Genomic DNA, 25,130 nt, shown 5'->3' with positions numbered 1-25,130 from the left:
GATCCGCCTGGCTCTGCCTCCCGAGTGCTGGGATTAAAGGCGTGAGCCACCACTGCCTAACTACTCTGCTTTCTTAATCACAAGGTGTTTAAAGAAAGAATATTGTCTTATTTTTGCATTCTGACATTTTCTATGATAAGCAAAGGGATAATGCTGAATGAATAAATAAAAACTATTAAAAGCAAGTATCTTCCAGATAAAGACTATAAAACAGCATTATTAGGTTTTTTTTGATGCTTACCAGAATAGAAAGTTCTCACCTTTTGGCCTTTAATTTGCTCCACTACAACCACCACAGAGGGAAAAAGGAGCTGGAACTGCAAAGTAGAGAAAATTAAGGGTATGTATGAATCAAATACAGGATGAAAAAAAAAAAAGATTAACTCAAGAAACACTTCTGTTTCCAAGATAAAACGGCAATATCAAGGTCCAGTACCCTAAGGCAACCTGACATCAGGACTGGCTGCAGATAGGAACAGAAGCAATTTCTACTTTTGAGTCTGGTGTCACTGCCAATATGCATGTCAAAGGGAGAATATTCACATTACATTAAGAACTAATTAAATGTGGAACTATTTTTTTGTTTGTTTTTTTTTTTTAGCTGGTCCAGAACTCACTAAAGAAAGCTTATACACCAGGCTAGCCCCTTCCTCCTGAGCACTGGGATGACAGGCAGATGCCACATATACCACACTCTTAAAGCAGTTCTCATCTAGCAATAAATCATGTAAAATATATTTATAGTGCCACAAATTAGAACAGCAACAGACTCCAAAGCATTTTAGCAATCCAATGCTTACCTGATCTAAGGAGTAATTGACATGTGATATGGAGAGATGTGGGTCAGCCAGGAACTGTAATAAAAACATAGTCATCAGAATTCCACACAAAATAACTTGAATTAATTTGCTCTATATAAATTAGGAGACAGTGTGACAATGAGCTCAGTGTTCATTTTAAGCTCTGCAGAACTAATAGATTATAGATTTACTTTTTAGATAATAAACCCAAACCAGGGCTCTTACAAATCCACTCTGGAGCCACTTTGAATACTGCACCCTTCAGGCATATAGTTCACTCTTAACTACCTGACCTTATCAAAGGCAACTTCAGAAGCAAGAACATGCTCTACTCTGCAATCCCCCAGAGATAATTTTCTATATTACCTCCTTCTCACCTCTTGTTCCAGGTCAAGCAGTGCTTGGCGATAAGGCTGTAAAACTGAATCCAGCCCTGTGCAGAAGGCCCTCAGGTAGATCCCATGTAGCCCACCTTGGCCCTGCTGGGGTGGATGGTGATCCTGCAAACAAGCAAAGAGAAGTCAACTTCTCAGCTCAGAACCCGAACCTGAGGAAGACACTGTCATTTATTAGTAGTACTTAAATAATTCTGTAGCAAAGCATTGTTTCAGCAAGAGGAAATGAAAAAAGAACTGAAGATAACATGTATTCGAGGAGGGTGCAGTAAGAAATGCTGACATGACCGTTCCATTGTATTGTTTTTGTTTTGTTTTGTTTTTTTTCTGAGACAGGGTTTCTCTGTGAAACAGTCCTGGCTGTCCTGCAACTCACTCTGTAGTCCAGGCTGGCCTGAACTCACAAAGATCCACCTGGCTCTGCCTCCCAAGTGCTGGGATTAAAGGTGTATGCCACCACCGCTCGGTCCATTGTATTGTTAAGGGAAAGGTTTTTACTGTAGGTTCCCAGCATCTGTTGTGACAAGACTTTTCCTGAGGAGATGCAACACACAGATACACACACACACACACACACACACACACACACACACACACACACACACTCCTGTCTATTCACCCACGATAGGGAGCCCATGACAGACCAAAGTACAGATACCAACGAAGTCTGATTTGGTGAACCACTCAGTTTCATGGGGTTATTTACAGAAATATGAGTGAGAGATTACTTATAGGAGCAGAAATGTCAAAGACAGCTGCATCACTAAACCCCACACTACCATGGGTGACAGAAAGCTGAGAACCTGGAGCACAATACACAGTGTCCAGGCAGCTCAATAGGTTGGAGTGTCCTGTCCAGGTAGCTCAGTTGGTCCTAACCTCTTCTAGGCAGCCCATATGTTTTCTGCTTCTTTCTGGCTGCTTTGGAGGAAGGGGCCTAGTAAGTTTGGTTTCAGGGACTTCCTGAAGCTATCCTGAGTTGTTGAATTTCTGTCTTAAGATGCTTTCTCCCATGGTAGCTCATAACCACCTCTAATTCCTATTCCCAGGTTATCCAATACCTCCTGGCCTGGGCAGGTACAAGGCACACACATGGTGCACATATGTGCAGCAAGCAGAACTCATACACATGAAATAAATCTTTCTTTTTTTGAGACAGGATTTCTCTGTGTAGCCCTGGCTGTTCTGAAACTTGCTCTGGACCAGGCTGGCCTGGAACTCAGAGATCCACCTGCCTCTGCCTCCCAAGTGCTGGGATTAAAGGCATGTGCCACCACCACTGGCTAAAAGTAAATCTTTAAAATCAAACAAACAAACAAAAACCCCAACAATAACAACAACAACAAAACCAAAGTAAACAGTGAGTCTGAGTGCCAATCTGGGGGTTGTGAGACTCTTACTGAGGGATTATGTAAAATATGACTTGTCTTTCAGGAACTCTTCAAGTTGCTTGGCTGGTCCCTGCTGCTTTCCAGGCAGCTGGGCTTGTCTGAAAGTGACTCTCAGTCTTTATTATTTATTCTTTGGAGGGAGGGGCCTAGTGAATCTGGTCAGTTTCATATAAAACTCCTCATATAGTTTTATATGAGGAATTAATGGTTAACAGTTAGCTGGAGGCTATGGTGGATGCTTAACCCCTCTGGCTAGGCAGGGATCTGGGTAAGCAGACTAAGAGTGGTAGGCAGGAGTACAGAATTCAGCATCGGATATGCTAAGGAAGCTTGGGTTCAGGAGTTAGAAATCACAGTGTAGCCAGTCAGAAGATGCTACACAGAATACCAGAAGGATCCTGAAGTTCCTCAAGAGGGATGTTCATAGCATGGACATGGACAGACTGCTTTACAACTAGCCAATTTTGTTCTGATCTTACAGCATTACAGAAAACTGGAATGAGTCTTCATCTATCACAAAATTAAAAGAAAGGGCTTTGGTTTGCTGTTATTTTACTTTTTTAAAAAGGTACTTTTAGGACTTCCTTTAGAACTTGAGGAGTGGGAATTCTCATGTCATGTAAACACATGAATAGAGGACAGAATTTTTGTTTTCTTACCCATGAAAAAGCAGAGAGATCTCGCCTTCCCTTGAGCATTTCCAGTGACTCATAAATTCAAGAGTATTCCAGAAATTCCTAACTTACTTTATGAGTGAATTCACTGAGAGCCGAGAATACTTGTGCCCTGTAGAAGCACATAGCCAGAGAACGGCATCCCACCTGTTGCTGCACATGGCCTGTGTACTGCTCAATGAACTCAGTGAATCGAATGTAGTCTGTGCCAAGCCTGCAGAGTCGATTCAGGACACTAGTCTCACTGGGGTGAAGAAACGGGAAATCCTGGGAAACCTGGAAGAAGAGGGACAGTCATAAAGGAAGCTGATGCCTGCTAGTCACCAGCCCAGGTTCTCTGGGGCTTAAATGCTTTACATTCTTTCTTCCATTTCCTTTCCTTACATTGTCATGGTTGTACTTAGCTTTAACTTCCCTTGTTACCAGGCTGGTAATTCTGGTAACGATATGGTTACACCACTATGAGGTTGTGTTCCTTATCCAGATGTAACTGCTTGTTCTTAAAACAGGTAACCTATAGTAAAGAATTCACATGATAAGGGCTGGAAAATGGCTCAATGTGTAAAGGTGCTTGCCACCTGACAGCCTGAGTTTGAGTTCCATGATTCACACAGAAGGATATTCCTGCAAGTTGTCCTCTGACCTACGTACACACAGGGATACGTACACACACACACACACACACACACACACACACACACACACACACACACAGAGAGAGAGAGAGAGAGAGAGAGAGAGAGAGAGAGAGAGAGAGAGAGAGAGAAAGAGAGAGAGAGAAGAGACAGAGACTCCCTTGGCTTGTATTCTCAAATTATATCTTGCTTGAAAGCTTAGGCAATGTCTTAGTTTTTATATGTAAAAAGTGGAGATAACTGTGATAATTAGATCATACAAAGCACATGTGTTAATCACACAGCAAGTACTTAATACATATATGCGCCTTTTACTACTAACAAGACATTTCTACATAGTTATCAGGTGGTATCTCTGAATACTTCTTGCTGGCAGAGTTTTAGAAAAGTTCTAGGTTTAGGGCCAGTGACATTGCTCAGAGGGTCAGGCATTTGCTATACAAACCTGAAGACCTGAGTTCAATGCCTGCAACCCACATAAAGGTAGAAGGAAAGAACTGACTCTACAGAGTTGACCTCTACATAGACTCTGTGACATGTATGCTCATGCTCACATATCATACATACATACACTAGTTTGAAAAAAAAATTCCAGGGCTGGAGAGATGGCTCAAAGCTCTTCTAGAGCTCATGAGTTCAATTCCCAGCAACCACATGTTGGCTCACAACCATCTATAATGGGATCTGGTGCCCTCTTCTGGAGTGCAGGCATACATGTAGGCATAACACTGTATACATAATAAATAAATAAATCTTTAAAAAAGAAAATTCCAGTTTACGTTTAAATACCCTGAAATTTGAAGTTACTGATACCACTTAATGTAACACAGAGCCAAATTTGTAAGGTCTTTTTTTTCTCTTCTGCTCTTCTCTGCCCTCTGTCTCCCTCCCCCCCCCTTTTCTCTCTCTAAGAGAGAATATGAAATGTCACACACTGCAGCCCAGGCTGGCCTTAAATCACAGCAAAGCAATCATCCTGCCTCAGCTTCTCAAAGGCTGGGATTATAGGCAGAAGTCATCATGCCTGGCTCTGAATTCCTCTATTAAACTCAATGTTGTTAATTTAGTTTCAACAAAACACTATCATGTTACATCTGGGTTTCTCAATCAGGGCGCAATTTTATTTCCAGAGGGTATTTGGCAATGTCTAAAACTACTTTTGCTTGCCACAATTGAAGGGGTGATACTGTAATCTAGGAGGAGACACTACAAATGCTATTTAACATTATGCCTTACATACTCACCCTACACACACAACAAAGAATATCTCATTTAAATTGTGTACAGTACAAAAAGATGAAAAATCCTGCAGTATGGGGCAGGAAAGATGGCTCAGCATTTAAAGCATGTGCTGCTCTTCCAGAGGACCCTGGTTTGACTGCCAGCACCCACATGGTGGTATACAACCCTCTGTAACTCCAGTTCTTGGAGATCCAATGCCCTCTTCTGGCCTCCACAGGCACCAGACATGCATGTGGTACACAGACATACATGCAGATAAAATATCCACAATCATTAAATTTAAAAACAAACCTGCATTAAAATGTTTATTTGAATCTATTGACATGGTAGTTTTGTTTACATTTATTTTGTTATTTTCTGGGGCTGAAGGTCAAACCCAAGGCCTCATGTATATTCCAGGAATGCTTGAGCATTGAGCTGTATGTTGGTTTTTACAGCTGTGTAAAAACAATATCCTCGCTGGGTGGTGGTGGCACACGCCTTTAATTCCAGCACTCAGGGAGGCAGAGGCAGGCGGATCTCTGTGAGTTCGAGGCTAGCCTGGTCTACAAAGCGAGTTCCAGGAAAGGCGCAAAGCTACACAGAGAAACCCTGTCTCAAAAAACAAACAAACAAACAAAAACAAAAACAAAACCCAATATCCTCATGTTTATATCTAGCTCCATGCAGGCATATAGTCAATATAACAGTTAAATGACTTTCTTAAACCTTGGGTAGTCCCAACAGTTCTTTTTAATCAAATGTGAGAATACTGTCCTCTGGAAAGCATATAGTATTTGCTGTTTTTGTCTTTTTCCACAAATATATGAACATCTACTATGTTGCAGACACTGCGAAGCGCTCTCTTCTGGGTAAGTGAAAAATCTCTGCAGAAGCAGCAGTGTGACAGTAACAACAAGCGGTGAACTCATTGTGCAAAGTCTGAGAAAGGAAACAAACTGCTGTGATAACAAATAAAGGCACAAGAGAAGAGTACTGAAAGGCGTGAACACAAAACTCTTCAAAGAAATCACTTTAGAGCTGAGGCCTCGGGAATGCAAAGATGAAAAAGTCTGCTTCAAACCTTTTATAACCAAGGGGAAGATGAACTACCTGTGGCTCTCCCTGCGGCCTTCCCAGCTATCTTTGCCACACCCTGGGTGTCACTTGCTTTTATTTCAAATGTCAGTCAAGCACCTACAAATTCTGAACATTTCCCCCCTCCACGACTGGCCATGTGTCAGTTTTCAAAGATATACATACAAAATTTTAAAAGCTCACACTTCTAAATCCCAAATTCACATCCATAAGGAATAAGAAAAATCTGTTCAATTTATATGTTTTATGGATGAAGAAAGGTCCTTCCTGATCCTCCAAGGCCAGTCCTGCTATAAACAGACACCACACTGTGAGCAGATCTTATTTCCTAGGACTGCCACAACTAGTCAGTATAAAGTTCTCCAAACTTCAGTTCTGTGCATTCAGAAGCTGCGACAAGCAAGTTACTAGGTTATTGAGAGCACCAGGCATCACTATTGGAAGCAGACTATGCTAACAGTTCTGATAGTGGAGCCAGAAAGACCTCTGTTCAAGACTAAACTATATTAATAGCTATGTGACCCCGGGAATTAACTTTCTGAACTAGATTGTTGTGACGATTCGATGAAATAATGCACACTGCACTAATATTCACAGTCACTCTGTCCTAGTTAGATTTCTATTGCTGTGACAAAAGAGAAAAGTGTTTATCATTTCAGCTTACAGTCCTTCTCAAAGGGAAATCGGAGCAGAGACTGAAGCAGAGACCATGCAGGAATGCTGTTTACTGGCTTGCTCCACCTGGCAGGTACAGCCGGCTTTCTTATACATCCCGACACCACCTGCTGAGGGACTCCCACAGCCCCCAGTGCACTGGGCCCTTCTACAACCATCATGAATCAAGAAAATGCAGCACAGGCCTGCCCACGGGCCAACATGAGGGGCATTTTTTCAATTCAGTTCCCCTCTTCTCAGATAACTCTAGCTTGTGTCAAGTTGGAAAGGAAGGAAGAGAAAAGAGAGAAGGAAGAGAGAAGAGAAAGAACGAACTAACCAACACACTCCTTTTACGCTTTCTAAGTGTAAAAGCTCTTTCAAGTTCTTCACCTGGTACAGAAATTTCCAAAGGAGGGAAACGCCATATGGTTACAAACCCATTTTTTCATCCAACACAATTTACTGAGTGTTTATAGTGTCGTGAACTCTGTGGATATATTTGCACTATTTTCAAAACTCTGCTGGAAACAATGCAAGCGTGAATATACCGGGGTACCCTACTCCCTTTTTAATAAACTATCACCTAATTCCAGATACACACTTAGGAATTCAGTTTAACAGTAAATTTGTATGCAGTAAAGAGAAGGATTGAGTTCTATCCACTCTAGTGGTTCCCTAGCCAGGAATCGGGGACCGCAGAGCAGGGTTCCCCGCCGCCGAAGGCAGAGCTATGTCGGCCCGGCCCCCGGTTTGCCACGGCTCGCGGGCGCAGTCAGCCGGGGTCCCCCCCCCCCGGGTCCCGCCCCTCCGCTGCGGCTCAGCTGCACCAGCGTCCCAGCCTCTGACCCCCCCTCGGTACCTGCAGGCCACTCCGCTTGTTCCAGGTGAAAATGGACCCTGGGTACCCACTCAGCGCCAAGAGCAGCTCGTGAATCATTTCTGGGGCGGCCTGGGAGTCCCGAGATTCCCCACCTTCTCTTTCGGCGCCTCTGCGGGCGCCCACTCACACCCAACCGAGACGCTCGTCCAGAAACCCCGCAGACCACGGCGCGGGGAGCCGTCACGGGGCCGCGCGCCGCGTGCCGGAAGTGCGCGCGGCTCGGAGGCGCCCACCCGCTCGCTCCCGCCACGGCGCGCCGAGGAGGCGCCGGAGGTGCCATCGCGCATGCGCCTTGGGTGCCCTGAGTGGCCCGCTCGGACTTCCGGCTTGAGAGCCGGACGGGGGCTGCTGGCGAGCGAGACTGGTCTTAGCCGGACCGGAGTGGTTGAGGCTGGCCCAGGGACAGGGATGAGTTGACAGGCAGCTTGAGAGAGACGCGGCCAGGCAGGGGTGGGCCGGAGGGAGTCCTCGGGACGCCTTGGCAGGGTCTGTGGCATTTTGACCGACTGCCCGGCGTCTCCCAGAGTGTCCCGGCCGGAGCGGGAGAAGACAAAGAGGCCGGAACTTGGCAGCCGCCGCCGTGGAGCAGCGCTCGCAGCCCACGAGCTCGCAGCCCTGGCCGGCAGGCTTCGTTCTCAGGAGAGGCACTACTGCCTCCTCTCGGGCTGCCTCGCTTCGCCAACTCCCGTGGCTCTCCCCCAAGCCCACTTCAGTGTAGAAGCCCAAGTCAGCTTTCCCAGCTGTCGCTCCCGAACTCTGGCTGAGCTCTTCCTTCGTCTGGGAGGAGTGAACAAGAGACCCAACATTCAGCACTTGACTTGGGTTCGGGCTGGAAATTCGTGGTTTGGCGTTCGCGGGGCGGGGCGGGGCGGGGCGGGGCGGACAGCGGGCGCTTTCCGGAGGGCCGCGGAGGTTCCGGGAAGATTAGCCGCCACCCGCTGGACAGAGGCTTTTGTCTTCAGCCGAATGTTGACTTACCTTTACAGTGCGTCCCGAGTCCCATGCGGCTCGAGTTCACTCTCCAGCTTTGATCTAGGGCGCTAGACGCGATCAGATTTAGATGAAGTGAGAACGAAGCAGACGGGATTTTCTGTTCTCTGCAACTTCCCGGGAGTGCTGTAGTCGCCACCCAGAAATGCAGCTTTTGAAAGGTCATTTTCTCCTTCCTCGTTGATTTGCTGTCCTGAAATGGCACTACCTCTGAAGACCACTTGGAGGATATGGAAAGTCTGGCCGGCTCTGGCAAGACTTGAAACATGTGAAGATATTCCTGTGATATTGCCGTTACTCTAGGAAGAAACTCCTTTTTACACAGAGACACTCATCTGCAGGTGTTTCTCCTGGGCATGGGGAGAGAGTGAACTAAGCCTAAGACCGGAACTCAGATACTAAGAGAAGAGAAACTGCTTTTTTGTTTTGTTTTTCGAGACAGGGTTTCTCTATGTAGCCCTGGCTGTCCTGGAACTTGCTTTGCAGATCAGGCTGGCCTCAGAGACTCTCCTGCCTTTGCCTCCTGAGTGCTGGGATTAAAGGCGTGCGCCACCACGCCCGACTGGGAAACTACTTTCTGCTGTGAAGGATGGCCAAACCCACTCTGAGGGGAAATGGCACCAACTCTGAATGCCTACGACAACGCTTCAGGAGATTCCATTACCAGGAGGTGGCTGGACCACGGGAGGCTTTCAGCCAACTATGGGAACTTTGCTGTCGGTGGTTAAGGCCGGAGGTGCGCACCAAGGAGCAGATTGTGGAATTGTTGGTGCTAGAGCAGTTCCTGACGGTGCTGCCTGGGGAGATCCAGAACTGGGTACAAAAGCAATGTCCAGAAAATGGAGAGGAGGCAGTGACTTTGGTGGAAGACTTAGAAAGAGAGCCTGGGCGACCTGGACATTCGGTGAGAAGGAGGGGGAATTCCGAAGTGTGAGGCTGGGGAGGGGCAGTTTAAGATCAGCCAGGCAGAAAGAGGTTTGGTGACTTTTACACTTCCCTTCTGGAAGGGTTATATTTCAGGAGAGCTTGTCTGGAGATGCCAATTGGGTGTACCTCTGCCTACTCTTATTACAGTACGTCTCTCATTTCAATTTCTCTTTGTTGTTGTTTTGTTTGTTTGAGACAGGGTTTCTTTGTATAGCCCTGGCTGTCCTAGAACTCTCTGTAGACCAGGCTGGCCTCGAACTCACAGAGATCCTTCCTACCTCTGCCTCCCAAGTGCTGGGATTAAAGGCGTGCGCCACCACCGCCTGGCTGACTTCAGTTTCTTTTCTTTTTCTTTTTTTTTTTTTTTTTTTTTTTTTGGTTTTTCGAGACAGGGTTTTTCTGTGTAGTTTTGGTGCCTGTCCTGGAACTCACTTGGTAGTCCAGGCTGGCCTCGAACTCACAGAGATCCGCCTGGCTCTGCCTCCCGAGTGCTGGGATTAAAGGCGTGCGCCGCCACCGTCCGGCTGACTTCAGTTTCTTAATAGAGAAGAAATGGGAAGGTTTTTTGTTTTGTTTCGTTTTTTTCCCCAAGCTGGTATTTGGGTTTCCATTTTGATCTTTCTGTAGTTCCAGCCACTCTAACCTAATGATAACGGAATAAACATTTGTTTGTCCTAATCTCCCCACCCCTACCACTCTGTCCTTGCCTTAAAAGGATGGTCTCTTTGGGGACATTAAATAATCTCCCCTGGGAATGCCCCTTGTTATGACTATGAAAATTAATGAGGGGTTATTTCTAGGTCACAGTCTCTGTAAAGGGGCAGGAAATGCACTCGGAGAAGATGACACCCCCGAAATCATCACAGGCGTTATTAAGTGTTCTTCAGGAGTCAGTGGACCCCCAGCCCAGGGGTGTGTCCAAGAAAGAGAGGGCAAGAAGCCCAGCCCTGGGACTACAGGAGCAGATGAACCCAAAGGAGACTCTGAGACCTTTCCAAAGGAGCGGTGAGGAGTAGCTTCATGAGGGAGGATAGAGCTGTTCTAGCTGGCAAGTAGGGGTGGGAGTAGTGAGTGGGAAAGGGATTTCAGAAATAGTGGAAACCGTCGAATGTGTGGCTGTTGGGACCTTCTGAAGACAGGTAGTTCAACCCTCTAGTACAGTAAGTATTCTTATGTTTCTTCTTTTGGTAATTCTGCCAGAGAACAGCTGCCTAGTTTTTATTATAATTAGAATAATCTTATTTCTTGGTGATAGATGCTTATTTTCTAGGTAGATTCTTTTCTACACTCAGGTACCTTTCTTCTAGTTGTTTTCCTTTCCCTCAATTACCTCCATTCTTTAGACCTAAGTTCTTGTTATTCTCTACATTGGAACTCCAAGTTCTCTAAATATTAACTGTGGGGAATGAAATTATATCTGTATTATTTCTGTGAGGTCTGTTATGTAAAAACAGTAAGAATTTTACCTCAGAACTTTGCAATTTTCTTCCAGTGCAGTCCAGCATATGATTATATATGATCTTTGTTCACCTGCACCTGGTAACCCCTGGACTCCAGTGCCTTTGGACCCAGTCAATTCTACTTGATTTTTTTGAACTTGTTTTTCTTCTTTGTGCTCTTTTGAACTAGATTATGTGTTTATTATTTAAAACTTGTTGAGGTTGTTTTGAATTCTGATCTTATCATCCAAGATGACCAGTAATAGCATTCTTGGTTAGTTTGATAATGGTCTTTAGTCATCTATCGCAAATATCTCACCCTCGACATATGGACCTGCAGAATTAATCAGGTTTATTTTTATTTTATTTTATTTTATTTAAACACCTACCATGATGTGCTGAAGGGTCCATACACTGCAGTAAGGAAAGGTACCTGTTGGCCAGTGAGCTGGCTCAGCTGATAATGGTCCTTGCTGCACAAGCCTAGTGACCTGAGCAGAAGCTAGCCCATGAAGTTGTCCTCAGCCTCTAACGACTATAACAGGTGCACCCCTCCCCATATATCATGCACATATAATGAAAGTTTTGTTAAAGTACCTGTTATCAAAGAGCTTACACTATCATTTAAGAACACAATAGTGAATTATGAATATGTACTGAACTTGACTGTGAGGAAACAGTGTTAAAGACTTGCTTAGTTGTTCTATAAGGGTTTGGCCGTGTAGTCATGAGATGGGGCTGAAGGGAACACCTCCTGAGGGCATTGGCAAGGAGCTTCCCAAAGGATGGGTGAGTGTGGACAGGAGGAAGAGAGGCATGGAGGTGGATAAAAGTGTACCATGTTCTGAAGAGACCAGGAGTGGATGAACTTGCTGGACACAAAGTTAAGGTTCAGCAGGATAGACATGAGCTCAGGAGCTAGTGGGACAGTGACTGCCGTGGTACCAGCTCTGGGAGGATTAGGGTCTGCACTTAGGTGGAGAGGACGATGTGCTGAGGGAAACACTTAGAATTTGGTGACGGAGTGTTGTAGCTAGAGTTTTCCTGCCTGGCCCAGTCAGGACAAATCTCTCTCACCTGCCAGTCCCACAGCCGCTCAAACCCGACCAAGTAAACACAGAGACTTATATTGGTTACAAACTGTATGGCCGTGGCAGGCTTCTTGCTAACTGTTCCTACAGCTTAAATTAATCCATTTCCATAAATCTATACCTTGCCACATGGCTCGTGGCTTACCGGCATCTTCACATGCTGTTTGTCATCGTGACGGCTGGCAGTGTCTCTCTGACTCAGCCTTCCACTTCCCAGCTTTATTCTCCTCCTTGTCCCGCCTATACTTCCTGCCTAGCCAATGGCCAATCAGTGATTTATTTATTGACCAATCAGAGCAACACATTTGCCATACAGACCATCCCACAGCAGAGTGTGAAGCAGAGACAAGTTGAAGACAGGTCCACTTCTCCCACCAACCTCTTAAGATCACTGAATCTAATTCTCAGGACTCAAGTGAAAAACAGGAGACAGGAGTGACCAATGGAGAAGTGCTTCGACCTGCACACAAGCAGTGTGGTGGCTAGGGAGCAACTTGGAGTAGAATACCTGCTCTAAACACACAGTAGAATATCGTCTTTTCTAATTGTTCTGCTCTAGAACAGAAATCCAATTCTTTCTCATCCTTTGAGGTTTCTTCAGCCACTCACTGAACTTTCTGAAAACATTTCCTTTATGATCTTTAGATAGAGGCTGTGAATATAGCTCAGTTGGTACAATGCAGTGTGTGAAAGGCCTCATTTGACCCCAGCACTCCATAAAACTCAGCATGGTGTTGCACACTTGTAATCCTAGCACTTAGGTGGTGGCAGAAAGATCAGAAGTTCAAGGTCTTCCTCCACTACATAGCCTGGGCTATATGAGACCCCATTTTGAACAAAGAAGATAAAATCTCTTTGACAAAAGAGGCAGGGCTGATTTGAAAGTTTTTTGTTGTTGTTTTTATGATCAGTCCAAACTGGGATACTTTGGTTTCTTCCCTGCAAACAGGATTTCCATTTCCTACACCCGATGTGGTCTCCAGATTGGATCAAGGAGAGCCATGGATCCCAGATCTGTTCAGCTCCAAGGAGAAAGATGTCCCAAAAGGAAACAGCACAGGAGACAAACAAGTTTATACTGATCCATTACCATCCAAGAGAGAGAGAAGCAGCGGGGTGGAACAGGATCACTGGGGCTTTGATGATGAGAAAGTGGTGGGTGTGCACTGGGGCTACAGAGAGACTAGAACACTCCTTGCAATTCTCAGTCAGACTGAGTTTTATGAAGCTCTCCGAAACTGCCATAGGAACAGCCAGGTGTATGGGGCTGTGGCTGAGAAGCTGCGTGAGTATGGCTTCCTCCGGACCCTGGAACAGTGCCGGACCAAGTTCAAAGGCCTTCAGAAGAGCTACAGGAAGGTCAAGAGTGGTCATCCACTTGATACCTGCCCTTTCTTCGAAGAGATGGAAGCCCTGATGAGTGCCCAGGTCATTGCACTGCCCATCAGTGGCCTGGAAGAGGCCATTTGCCATTCTGACCAGGCAGGCACTGACACGGAGCCTGAGGAGCCAGGGCTGAGGGCCTGGCAGCATGAGGATGGAGAAGAGGCTGTGGTTGAAGGGTCTGACAGTGATGACCTGGAGGCAACGCCCCAGGACCCCGACAACCCACCTGCATCTGTCCTCTTCCGAAGCCCAAGCGGTAAGAAGCTTTCCTTGGGCGTTGGGATTAGGTTTGAGGAGCAATGAAACTGGACATGGAGCCAGCCATTGTCACCTGCCAGCTTGGCCACTTTAAGGGAACAAAGATGCTTCTCAAATCTGTATGTTTTATTCTCTTCTGTGAGCAAATAATGAGAATTGAACCTGCGGCCTTACACACATGCTAGGCAAACACTATACCATTGAGCTACATCTCAATGACTTAGATGTTTCAAAGAAATACACCCAAATAATCCAAGTGTCTTCAAAGTGGTAATTCTTTTTTATTAAAATACTTTTCCTGTTTATAAAGCAGGTTCACTGAAAAAAAAAAGATACTTTGTTGTTTTCTTTCTTTCTTTTTTTTTTTTTTTTTTTGGTTTTTTGAGACAGAGTTTCTCTGTGTAGTTTTGGAGCCTGTCCTGGATCTTGCTCTGTAGACCAGGCTAGCCTGGAACTCATAGAGATCTGCCTGGCTCTTCCTCCCGAGTGCTGGGATTAAAGGGTTGTGCCACCACCACCTGGCTGTTTTATTCCTTTTTAAACAGTGAATTTTTAAAAATGTGGATAAATTATGGCTAAAGCAAAATGCTTTTATCTTTGTTCTCCTCTTTTCCTGCCTCTCCACTTTTCCTCCATCTTCTGGTTCTTTCCTGTTCTCCTCTGCTCCCAGTAAGTGGAGAATAAGGGAAGGGAGAGGACTGTGTGGACCTTTCCTCCTTCCTTGGTTCCTTTGGACAGTTAGAACCACCCTGCTCGTTCTTTCCTAAAGCAGTAACGTGGACTGCAGTGCAGCATGTGTTCTTGCTCTTTCCTCTTTCTGGCCTCCGCAGTCCTCTTCCCAGATACAGGACAGACTGGAAGACCCTCAGCTCTTTGCTCTTGCTGGGGTTGCTTAACGGAGAGAGTAACAGGTGAAGATAGGCCAAGATAGTAATTGGGTAGCAATATGACTCTGAAAGAGGCAGTTTCGGAGTTTTAAGTCATTCTTTTTTTTTAATTAAAATTTTATGAATTTTATTTAAAAAAAACTTGTAAATTCAAAATAAAACAAAACAAAAACCTCATCAAAATTAACCAGACTAGTTTGAATATTGATTCTGAAGTCATGAAGCTTTACATTGGATTTTACACTTTGACTATCAAATATTAAATCATTCTATAGGAAGAAAATAAGTGTGGAAAAAATTTATCAGTTAGGGATGATACATTGTGGCCGACAGCAATTTTAGGTATTTTTTTCCTGACCAGTGATTTTTCTAGTTGGGATCAAGATTCCAGAAAAATTAGGGAAGAGAAATGCACTCTGCCCACACACTTAGTCTGTCTATACTAGCTGATCTTGGTACTGTGATAAGATACCAGACAATGGCACTTGGGTAAGGAAGGCTTTGGTTTGGCTTCATGCTGGGGAAGCCATGGTGTTGAGAGCTGCCCTCAGGGTGCCAGCGGGAGTGGAAGAGGCTGGCTATGCTGCATCTGTAGTCAGGAAGCGGAATGAGTGACGCATGTGGGGCCTCAGTTCTTTCTCCTTTCTACCTTTTCATTCAGTGTGGGACCCCAACCCCTGGGAAGGTGTCACCCACATTCAAGGTAGGTCTTTCCTTGGCTAAACCTTTCTGGAAACGCCCTCACAGACTTGCCCAGTTGGTAATGAAGATTAACCATCACAGTTTGTAATGACTGTTCCAGTCGTCACGTGGAAAGGCTTTTTTTAAATGGCTAAATGTTACGAATAAAAGTTCTCTGAAATTGCTAAAAGATACAGAAACAAAACCATCTATAATGCAGGTATATGTTTGCTAAGAGGTCATGAACAGCAACGTCAGGAAGCACCGCCTCTGAGCCCTATAACCCAAGGTAGAGCAAATACCACTACATTTCCCCTTTTTGTCTAAATAAGAAGGTTCTAAACTTAATGCAAACTATATACAATAAAAATGATTATCAAGTATTGTCCAGGGAAAACAAAGGGTAATAACAAACAAAAATGGAACTAAAACCTACAAGAACAACATCAAACAAGAAAGACGTGCTAAATGTCCAGATCATAAGTAAATGGCAAATTACCAAGATTACCATCCTATCCTGAAGATTCTAACTATAGTGCTTAATTTGTTCTAGCTAAGAAATGAGAAGATTGTAACTATCTAGTCTTCAACATCAAGGAGAGAGGTGGCTCCGCAGTTAGGAGGAGTGACTGATAATCTTGAGGACCTGGGTTCAATTCCCAGGCCGTCTAGTGTCTGATCACACCAGGATTAAAAAAAAAAAGGACCCATGTGACCACTTTCCCTTTCCTTTTAAGAGGTTGGGTACAATGGCAGAAAGCACCACCACCTTCGGGCCCTATAGCTCAAGGTCATGGGTGGAGTAAATACCACTACAGTTTGGGGAGCATGAACCGTTTAAATCTAGGAACCTGAGCTTAGTTGGCATCCCTCCCTCTCTGCTTATAAACTGAACCCCAGGCCTCATGCATGCTTAAGGTACACTCTGAGCTAATGTCTCCAGCTTAAGTGGTTTTCCTTGAAGCAGGCAGGAAGACTGAAGAGTTGAGGCTCTAAAGCTCTGGGTTAAGTGATGCTAAAATTTCTCTTCTGGTGCAGGTGTACACTGGGGCTATGAAGAAACCAAGACTTACCTTGCAATTCTTAGTGAGACTCAGTTCTACAAAGCCCTCCAGAACTGTCACCGCAACAGCCAGTTGTATGGAGCAGTTGCTGAGAGATTATGGGAATATGGCTTCCTTAGGACCCCAGAGCAATGTCGGACCAAATTTAAAAGTCTACAAACCAGCTACCGGAAAGTCAAGAATGGCCAAGCACCAGAAACCTGCCCCTTCTTTGAAGAAATGGATGCTTTGGTGAGTGCCCGAGTTGGTGCCCCACCTAATAATGACCAGGAAAAAGAAACAGCTTCTTGCCATCTCCAGGGAACCAGTGAGGCTGAAGCTGAGAAGCAAGCTGAGGACACAGAAGAAGATTCAGATGACGAAGATGATCCTGAGATACCCCCAGGGGCTGTTACAACCCGTGCCCCAGTCTTATTCCAGAGCCCCAGTGGTAAGGTTCTTTATTTTTACTTTTTGAGACAGGGTTCATGTAGCTGAGATTGGCCTTGACCTCATTGCATAGCCAAGGATGGCCTTAAAACTATTGATTCTCCTGTCTCTACTTCCTAAGTGGTGGTATTACAGGTGTGTGCCTCCCTGCCCAGCTAAGATTCTTTCTGTTCTTATGGTATAAATAGCAAAAGGGACTTAGGAGAAAACCATGAGATTGAGAGCTGACCTCTATTTCCAGCTTTCCTGAGTTCTTACCTTTCTTCCCCGTGTTTCCTATCTATTAAAACATGTTGCTCAGTGAAAAGCTGCAAATTATTAATGTGGCTTCCTTCAGCACACTACAGCCTCACTTGACTGTAAACTTTGTAGATTTGCTATCACTTTCATATGCTGCTAGGTTTCCAGTCAGTTTGCACAACAGCTAATCTGAATTGGGAACATTTCCCAAGTAGCATGTCATCTGTTCTGTAGAATGAAATTTATCTTTATAGATCACACTTACGTTTTTCTTCTAGTTTTAGCTTGTCTGTCAACTACAGGGCTATGTAGAAACCTGATAACCCTTTTCTTCAGATACATTTCTTTAAAAAGGTATTTTTATCTTATGTGTATGTACGTGGACCTGAGTGGATGTATATGCAGCACGTGTGCGGTGTCCAGAGGAGTGTGTTGTATCTACTGGGACTGGAGTTACAGGCAATTACCATCTGCCCAATGTAGATGCTGGGAACCAAATCCAGGTTCTCTGTAAGAGCTCCACTGAGATGTGTCTGTCTCCAACTCCTTCAGATACAATGTTATCTGCAGGTTTCTGTGGGAACTGACTGAATCTTAGTTGCTGTATAAGGAAAAAAAATTCCAATATGGTTTCCCTCCTTGTAGGAAGAAGAGTTTTAATTTTGGAGTCATACATGTTTAGTCATGTGTATGCCAATCTCCAATATTAGCCAAGTGATTTAGTGCAAGTTGCTTAACCCCTAAATTTGCATTATGCATTAAGACCTTGGGCTGGGGGTATAGTTTAGTGGTAGAGTGCTTGCTTGAACATGCCCCAGGCTCTGGGTTAATCATTCACATTGCAAATGAAAGGAAAACTACATAAAAGGTTGATGTAACTGAGGACTAGTGAAGCCCCACCACAGTGCTAGGCACATAACAGGTATCCAATAGTTTCCACTTCCATAAGTCTTTTAGATCAGCATTCTGATGTTGCATTGAACATCAATATTTTACAAAAAAAAGCTGACTCCTGAGTTTGGGAAATATTAAATAACCCTTTTGGAGGTTCACAATACACTTTCATATATTAAAGATTCTAAGATCTCAGTTAGCCTGGCGGTGGTGGCGTCTGCCTTTAATCCCAGCACTCTGGAGGCAGAGGCAGGTGAATCTCTGTAAGTTCGAAGCCAGCCTGGTCTACAGAGCGAGTTCCAGGAAAGGCACAAAGCTACACAGAGAAACCCTGTTTCAACCCCCCCCCCCCCCCCCCCCGCCCCCAAAAATCTCAGTTAGTCCAGCAAATCTCTTACTTTATGGACCACCTTACAAGTGTAAGCTTCTAGGGAATACAGTCTCACACTCAGTATTCCAGGGAATTCAGGATCCAGAGTTAACCTGAAACACGTGAATAAGTGCAGTTCTCATAGCCTAGGCTGAAAGGCTGGCATTTGCTTTTTAGGATGTTAAAAAGTTGTCTAGTTGGGCTACATTACAATGTTTTGGAACATTTAGGGTTTGGAGAGAATTTCTAGTGAAGCTTTTCTCTTTAAAAACTGCTGCATGTTTTTTCTTCCCTGTTTTTTGTTTGTTTTTATTTGTTTTGTTCTTTCTAATGTATATTGGAATGTGAGGGAGAGGGGACTTATCAAAACTATTTCTGGTTATAGAAATTTCCAAGGAAGTGTTCCTGGGCATTTCCTTCTAAGCCCTTTAATCACTGGCAATGAATAAGACCACAATATGACCAAGAGGTGGCAGAACGACAGTGTGGAAAGTGTCTTTCTGTAAACACAGAAATTGTCGTCTTTAAAACCTAGTGACTTCTTGCTGCTCTGAGTGTATTCAGAAAGGGTTGAAAGACTAACTGGCTCCTGTGGAGATTATGCAGGTGAAAGGCATGTGATAGGTAGGAAAACACTGGAATTTTAATAATCCTAATATAGTAATTTGGGGGCAAGAGCCTTACTATTTTATTATTATTTTTTGAGACAGGGTCTCACTATGCAGCCCTGGCTGGCCTGGAACTTGCTTTATAGACCAGGCTGGCTTCAAACTCAGAGATCTGCCTGCCTCTTTCTCCCAAGTGCTAGGATTAAAGGTGTACACAACCATATCCAATTTAAAAAGACTTTAAAATACTTTAAAAAATTATGTCTGTCCATGTGTGGGCTATGCACATGTGAATACAGGTGCCCAAGGAGGCCAGAGGCATCAGATTTCCTGGAGCTGGAGTTATGAGCCCACCTGATATTGGTAGGAACTGAACTCAGATCCTCTATAAAAGCAGTACATGCCCTTGACTTCAGAACCATCTCTCTAGCACCTCCCATGTTTTTTTACTTTTATTTATTTATTTAGGAGCACATACCCCATGGTACATGTTTGGAGGTCAGAGGACAATTCATGGAGTTGGTTCTCTTGTTCCCCTGTGTGGGTTCCAGGAACTGAACTCAGGTCATCAGGCTGAGCCACCAGTACCTTTACCTACTAAGCCATTTTGCCCCCCCCCCCCCCCCCCCCCCCCCCCGCTCCTTTTTTAATAGAATGAACTTATAATAAAAATGTGGACCTCACTGAGCATTTACCTGTCATCATCTAACATGATCCTTGTTTCTCTCAGGTTTGCTCTGTACATATAATTTGTGGTACATATAATTAAGAGATGAGTGACTTTTCAAATTGTGTTCTTGTATTAGGTTTTGAGGCTGGGTTTTATAATGAAGAGAATCTTAAACGAGATATTTCTGAGGAAGTACGGCTGCATAGGACATTACTTGCAAGGTCTGAAAGGAAAATTCCCCGTCATGTTAATCAAGATAAAGCTAGTAAGAATGGATGTTCATCAGCAAGCCAGCAGGAAAAGATTCAAAGAGAGAACAAAAGAAAACCAGCAATCCCAGAGAAGAATATAGGTACAGTCCTGACTTATCAGAGACCAGGCTTGGGAGACAGACCCCATAAATATCTCAGATATGGCAAAAGCTTTGGCCCAAACTCCCATCTCCTGTATCAGGTATCCCATCTTGTAGAGAATCCATATAAATGTGCTGACTGTGGAAAAAGCTTCAGTCGGAGCGCACGCCTCATCAGACACCGAAGAATCCACACTGGAGAAAAACCGTATAAGTGTCTTGACTGTGGCAAAGGTTTCCGTGACAGTTCCAATTTCATTACCCATCGGAGAATCCACACAGGAGAAAAACCTTATCAGTGTGGTGAATGTGGAAAACGCTTCAATCAGAGCTCAAGCCTTATAATTCACCAGAGAACCCACACAGGAGAAAAGCCTTACCAGTGTGAAAAGTGTGGGAAAAGCTTCAATAACAGTTCTCATTTCAACGCTCACAGGAGGACACACACAGGAGAGAGACCCTATGTGTGTCCTGACTGTGGTAAGAGTTTCAGTAAGAGTTCTGACTTACGTGCACATCACAGAACCCACACAGGAGAGAAACCCTATGAGTGCCGCAATTGTGGCAGGTGCTTCAGTAAGAGCTCTGCCCTTAACAAACACCGAGAGATCCATACCCGGGAAAAGCTGCTGTCACAGTCAATGCCTAAGTAAGCGCCCAAGGAAGGTCCTCTCCTGTCTGTGCCCGCTGGCTTAGGAAGCACCACTCAGGACTTTTGCCATTGTTTGTTCCTTATGCTTCCCAAATCTAGCCGATTCCAATATCAGTGGTTTGAAGATGAAAAGTAGATTTTGGTCTGAACTGATGGTAATAACATCTTCCCTCGTGCCTGTGCTGTTCCCTTTGAGAGGATATGTAGTAAATCCTGTGGATCTTACGTATATCTTCACTCATCCTGTCATTCAGTGCACTTCAGTGGGAAAACCCATCTCAGCAGTTTTTCAAAGAAGTTGTGAGATTACTCATTAATTGGGTCGTCTTGCTCACTTAAACCTGTGTATACTCTTCATTTATCTTTTAAAAAGAGTTTAAAGTCCAACTTGGTTCTATCTTTTTCCAAGAATCTGGGCTGGGGATATAGCTCAGTGGTAGAGCACTTGCCGAGTATGCATGAGGTCCTGGGTTCAATCCTCAGTAACACCCAGAGACAGAGAGAGAGTCAGGGAAACAATATAAGCCTTCTATGAACACTGGATTTCTTAGTTTCTTGTAGATTTCATAAGGGCTGTAATAGACTATACTGCATTTATAGCATCTTGTTTGATTTTTCTCTTCTCTCCTCCCCTTCTGCCCCTTGTGGACTAGAAGCCAAAAGAGCAAACTAGATGGATGTGGTGGCAGAAAAAGCAGTTAAAGCTACCAATAGGAGTCGTCTATTTTTCTAACACTGCACACACATTTTATATATATATATATATATATATATATATATATATATATATATATATATATATTGAGCAGCCTATGGGTGCTCAATACTGATTGCAAGGAGCAGAACCACTGCCATATTCCCATGTATAGGTAAAATACACTTTACCCTAAATGACAGGGAAGATGGTAGAGCTACCAATCTGCGCACACACATATACTCACTCAACTATACAAATAAAAGTATCTATTTAAACATACAAGTAATTATGGGTTTTCCAAATTGGGTGGTATTGAATTATTTCCCATATATTCATAGACTTATGATAAGCCCTGTATAATACAAGTAAAACAGTCCCTACCCTTGTCCTGGAAAACAGATAATACATGGACAGAAAGCACAAATATATAGTTGCAACATTTAGTATTTTTTAAAGACAGGGTCGTAGCATTGGCTGACCTAGAACTCAATATGGATATTATACTGGCCTTGAACTCACAGAGATCTGACTGCCTCAGTCTTCAAAGTGCTAGGATTAAAGGTATGTATCACCACAACAGGCTGCAACTGTTTTAAAGAAATTTAGGAAGCTAAGTAGTGTTACTATACCAGAAATAAGTTGTAACATAGCTTGCTCTGAGAGAACTCTGGAAAGTATTTTTTCAGGAAACAGTAAGCATTCAAAGGAAGAAAAGTAACTAGATAAATTATAGTGAGATAGACTTTCCAAAACTAGTTGTAAAATTGGTGCTAGGTGGGTGAAAAGTGGGAAGACATCAAAGCAAAGACAAAAGACCTTTTTAAGGTCACTAAAGCTTGACGCAGGAAAAGCTCATGAATGTATGACACAGCTATACGGAGGCAGAGAATCCGCTCAGCAGATGGGGAGCGCTAGAGGCAGACCTGAGGTGTACCCTGTGTGCTGTGTGTGCTTCCTGATGACAGAGCAGCAGCCTGGCTCAGGGAAAGATGAGTTGTAGGAGACCAGCTCCTTTGAGAGATAAACATCAGAAATTACCATCTAGTGAGATACTCTGAGGAGGTCAGAAAAGATGACCATGGTCAGATGGCCAAGACCTGGAATAACTAACTTTCACATTTCACTTTTATTAGATACCCACAGCTAGATTAAGATCTGAGGTAGTTGTAAGGATATAAGACTGTTCTAAAATTTATTAGGATGAGCAATTAATTAGGGTTCTGGTATTAAGGAATTCTAAACAAAGAACTAACATTAACAATTATGGGAAAATGGTATTTCAATTACGCTGCCTAAGCAACCAGGAAAGTACAAGAAAACCCTGTCTAAAGCAGGGCTTCAGGATCTGAGACAGCTTTGGAAGTGAGTTGCAATGTCAAGGAAAATGGGGATTATTATCGCTAGTGTTAATCTATTTTTGTACTGTGGAAAAGGCCTAAGGGTATTAGCAAACAGATGGTTCCAAATGTCTTGTATGTTAAACTGCTTCTGTTTCTCTTCCTGTAAAGCGAATAATGTTTACACCAAGTCTGCCTCTCAGGGATATCATGTTAATAAAAGTTATGTCCATAAAGTGCTCTGTGTTTCTTCAGGTGTTTCAGTGTAAATCTTACATATGCAAATTATGTAAAATTATTAGCTTGGTCATAAGTTCTTAGGATCAAATTGTGGATGGTAGAAAAATTATCTGACTTTTTTCCTTCTTGTTGTTACTATAAGTGACCTGCCTGAATTTTTACATTGTAGGCAAAGGAACAAATTACAATCACATCAAGATAACTGGGCAAGGAAAATGAGTCAGATTTTAAATTACATAGGACCCTTCAACTTCCAAATGAGGAGGATTGTATAAGAGGGACAGGGTGAACTCTCATTACTAGAGGAAGACCCAGTTCATCTCAAACTACCTCACAAACACTGCCCAGTCTGCCATGCTGAGGGTGGACAGAAGCAAAAGTAAGCCTAAGAGAAAACACTAAGGGGGGCAAGAGGTTTATGGAGCTGGAGGGAAATCTCCAGCTACCACCAAGCCCTGGCAGTCCTGCAGCCCACTTATAAAATAAACACACAGACTCATATTATCTAAACTGTTTGGCCTAATGGCTCAGGCTTCTAGCTATCTAGTTCTTACATATTAAATTAGCCCATTTCTAGAAATCTATACCTTGCCACATGGCTCGTGGCTTACCAGTATCTTACATGTTGGTACTCATGGCTGCGGCTGGCAGCGTCTCCTGAGTCAGCCTTCCTGTTCCCAGAATTCTCTTCTCTGTCCCACCTATACTTCCTGCCTGGCTACTGGCCAATCAGCATTTTATTTATACAGAGCGATATCCACAGCAGATTTAGGCCTCTAACCCTTTAACATCTACAGCCTTTATGGAAGAGGCATGCACAGAAATGTGCATTAGTAGAAATGATAGTGACTTGCTCGCATCATGTTTCCTTAGCACTGTTAACTACTTTCCCATATTTTCTCATTGAATATATTATACACACTAATTTTGTGTCAATTTTTATTCTGTAACACTTTTAAACCACCTACATTGAAGGTGAAGATATAGCTCAGTGATAAGGTGCTTTCCTAGCATGTGCAAGGCCCTGTATTCAATTCCCCAGCACAGTAAAGAAAAGAATACCATGGTCTGTGCTGCCCAAGGTCATGTTGATGTCCCAAGCCTGTACTGCTGCTGAGGACCATGATGGTGTCCGTGGTCCATGTTACCACTGAAGTCCTTATAGATGTCTGTGATCTGTGCTGCCACTGACTGAGGGGCGCAGAAGCTTCTTTTGCAGTGGAATCGATGACTGCAGACTCACAGTTGAGAATCAGACACAGAAGGCTTCTGGGACCTCTTTCCCCCACCCCCAGAAAGAATCAGTCTAGACAGGAAGCCACTGAAGAGAACGCTTTTAAAATTGTGACAGGAATTCTGAAGTGTAGCTCGTGACAGTTGATAGCTTCTGGCAGGGTGGGATAGGGAAGGACTCAGTTTTCTTTAAGGGGCTACCCACTGGAGTTTGACCATGCTCCAGTGAGTAGCATAAGGGCAACACAAATTGGACTTGGTATTTTTTTCCCTTTCTTTTCTTTAGGGGAGGTCAAAAGGGAGGTGGGGTGGACCTGGGAAGATAGGGAAGTGAATGTGATCTGATCAGGGTACATTGTGTGAAACTCCCAAATAATCAATAAAAATATTTTTTGGGGGGGAAGATGACATTTTATGGATTTTTAAAAAACATTTGTTTATTATGTATACTGTGTTCTGCCTCCATGTATGCCTGCGTGCCAGAAGAGGGCACCAGATCTCATTACAGATGGTTGTGAGCCACTATGTAGTTGCTGGGAATTGAACAGAGGTCCTCTGGAAGAGCAGTCAGTGCTCTTAACCTCTGAGCATCTCTCCAGCCCCCCATTTTATGTATTTTTTAAAAAATCTGTATATGTGAATATATATAGTTAGAAATGTAAGGTTATGCTGGGCGGTGGCGGGGCACGCCTTTAATCCCAGTGCTCAGGAGGCAGAGGCAGGTGGATCTCTGTGAGTTCAGGGACAGCCTGGTCTACAGAGTGAGTTCCAGGACAGCCAGGACTGCTTCACAGAGAAACCCTGTCTTGAAAAACCAGAAAAAAAAAAGAAAGAAATATAAGGTTTATTATAAAACATATATCTAAGAGCTTCAGAATTTAAGTATTCTCCTCTCCTGTGCACCCTAAAAGACACACAGAAATTTCAACCTTAG

The 25,130-nt window shown here is 43.9% G+C and overlaps 2 protein-coding genes across 9 annotated transcripts in view; one reads left to right on the top strand and one right to left on the bottom strand.

Moving 5' to 3' along the window:
• Tubgcp4 (tubulin gamma complex associated protein 4) overlaps positions 1 to 7,935 on the bottom strand; it is a 40,637-nt gene extending 32,702 nt beyond the window's left edge. For 2 of the 5 annotated variants that reach the window (XM_052723215.1, XM_052723216.1), the window contains exons 1-5: positions 7,731 to 7,933; positions 3,408 to 3,536; positions 1,178 to 1,300; positions 801 to 854; positions 261 to 317 (exon numbers count right to left, since the gene is read on the bottom strand). In XM_052723215.1, coding sequence (XP_052579175.1) covers positions 261 to 317; positions 801 to 854; positions 1,178 to 1,300; positions 3,408 to 3,536; positions 7,731 to 7,808 — 441 coding nt within the window. In that variant the 5' untranslated portion in view covers positions 7,809 to 7,933. The other 3 variants (XM_052723218.1, XM_052723217.1, XM_052723219.1) reach the window with 3 other exon arrangements.
• Positions 7,936 to 8,652: 717 nt separating this feature from the next.
• Positions 8,653 to 22,959, top strand: Zscan29 (zinc finger and SCAN domain containing 29). Of its 4 annotated transcripts, none has more exons than XM_052723211.1 (5): positions 8,653 to 9,645; positions 10,469 to 10,673; positions 13,148 to 13,840; positions 16,449 to 16,705; positions 19,822 to 20,163. In XM_052723211.1, exons 1-5 carry the CDS (start codon positions 9,331 to 9,333, stop codon positions 20,035 to 20,037), a joined length of 1,686 nt encoding a protein of 561 aa, XP_052579171.1. In that variant the 5' UTR covers positions 8,653 to 9,330; the 3' UTR covers positions 20,038 to 20,163. The 4 variants fall into 4 exon arrangements, with proteins under 4 accessions (XP_052579171.1, XP_052579170.1, XP_052579174.1 ...); XM_052723210.1 differs by having other exon boundaries at positions 8,655 to 9,645; positions 16,449 to 16,904; positions 19,822 to 22,959; XM_052723213.1 differs by lacking the exon at positions 10,469 to 10,673 and having other exon boundaries at positions 9,445 to 9,645; positions 16,449 to 16,904; positions 19,822 to 22,959.
• Positions 22,960 to 25,130: the final 2,171 nt, after the last annotated feature.

The sequence above is a fragment of the Peromyscus californicus genome, unplaced genomic scaffold (assembly GCF_007827085.1).
Source record: "Peromyscus californicus insignis strain IS unplaced genomic scaffold, ASM782708v3 Scaffold_7__1_contigs__length_154581171, whole genome shotgun sequence".
NCBI classification, from domain to species: domain Eukaryota; kingdom Metazoa; phylum Chordata; class Mammalia; order Rodentia; family Cricetidae; genus Peromyscus; species Peromyscus californicus.
The sequence above is the reverse complement of the archived record's forward strand: the minus strand, read 5'-3'. Positions and strand labels throughout refer to the sequence as shown.

Coding starts and splice junctions, on each gene's coding strand:
- Zscan29 (XM_052723210.1), top strand. CDS start 9,331: ATGGCCAAACCCACTCTGAGGGGAAATGGCACCAACTCTGAATGCCTA. Junction 9,646..10,468: donor CTGGGCGACCTGGACATTCG/GTGAGAAGGAGG, acceptor GGTTATTTCTAG/GTCACAGTCTCTGTAAAGGG. Junction 13,841..16,448: donor CCTCTTCCGAAGCCCAAGCG/GTAAGAAGCTTT, acceptor CTTCTGGTGCAG/GTGTACACTGGGGCTATGAA.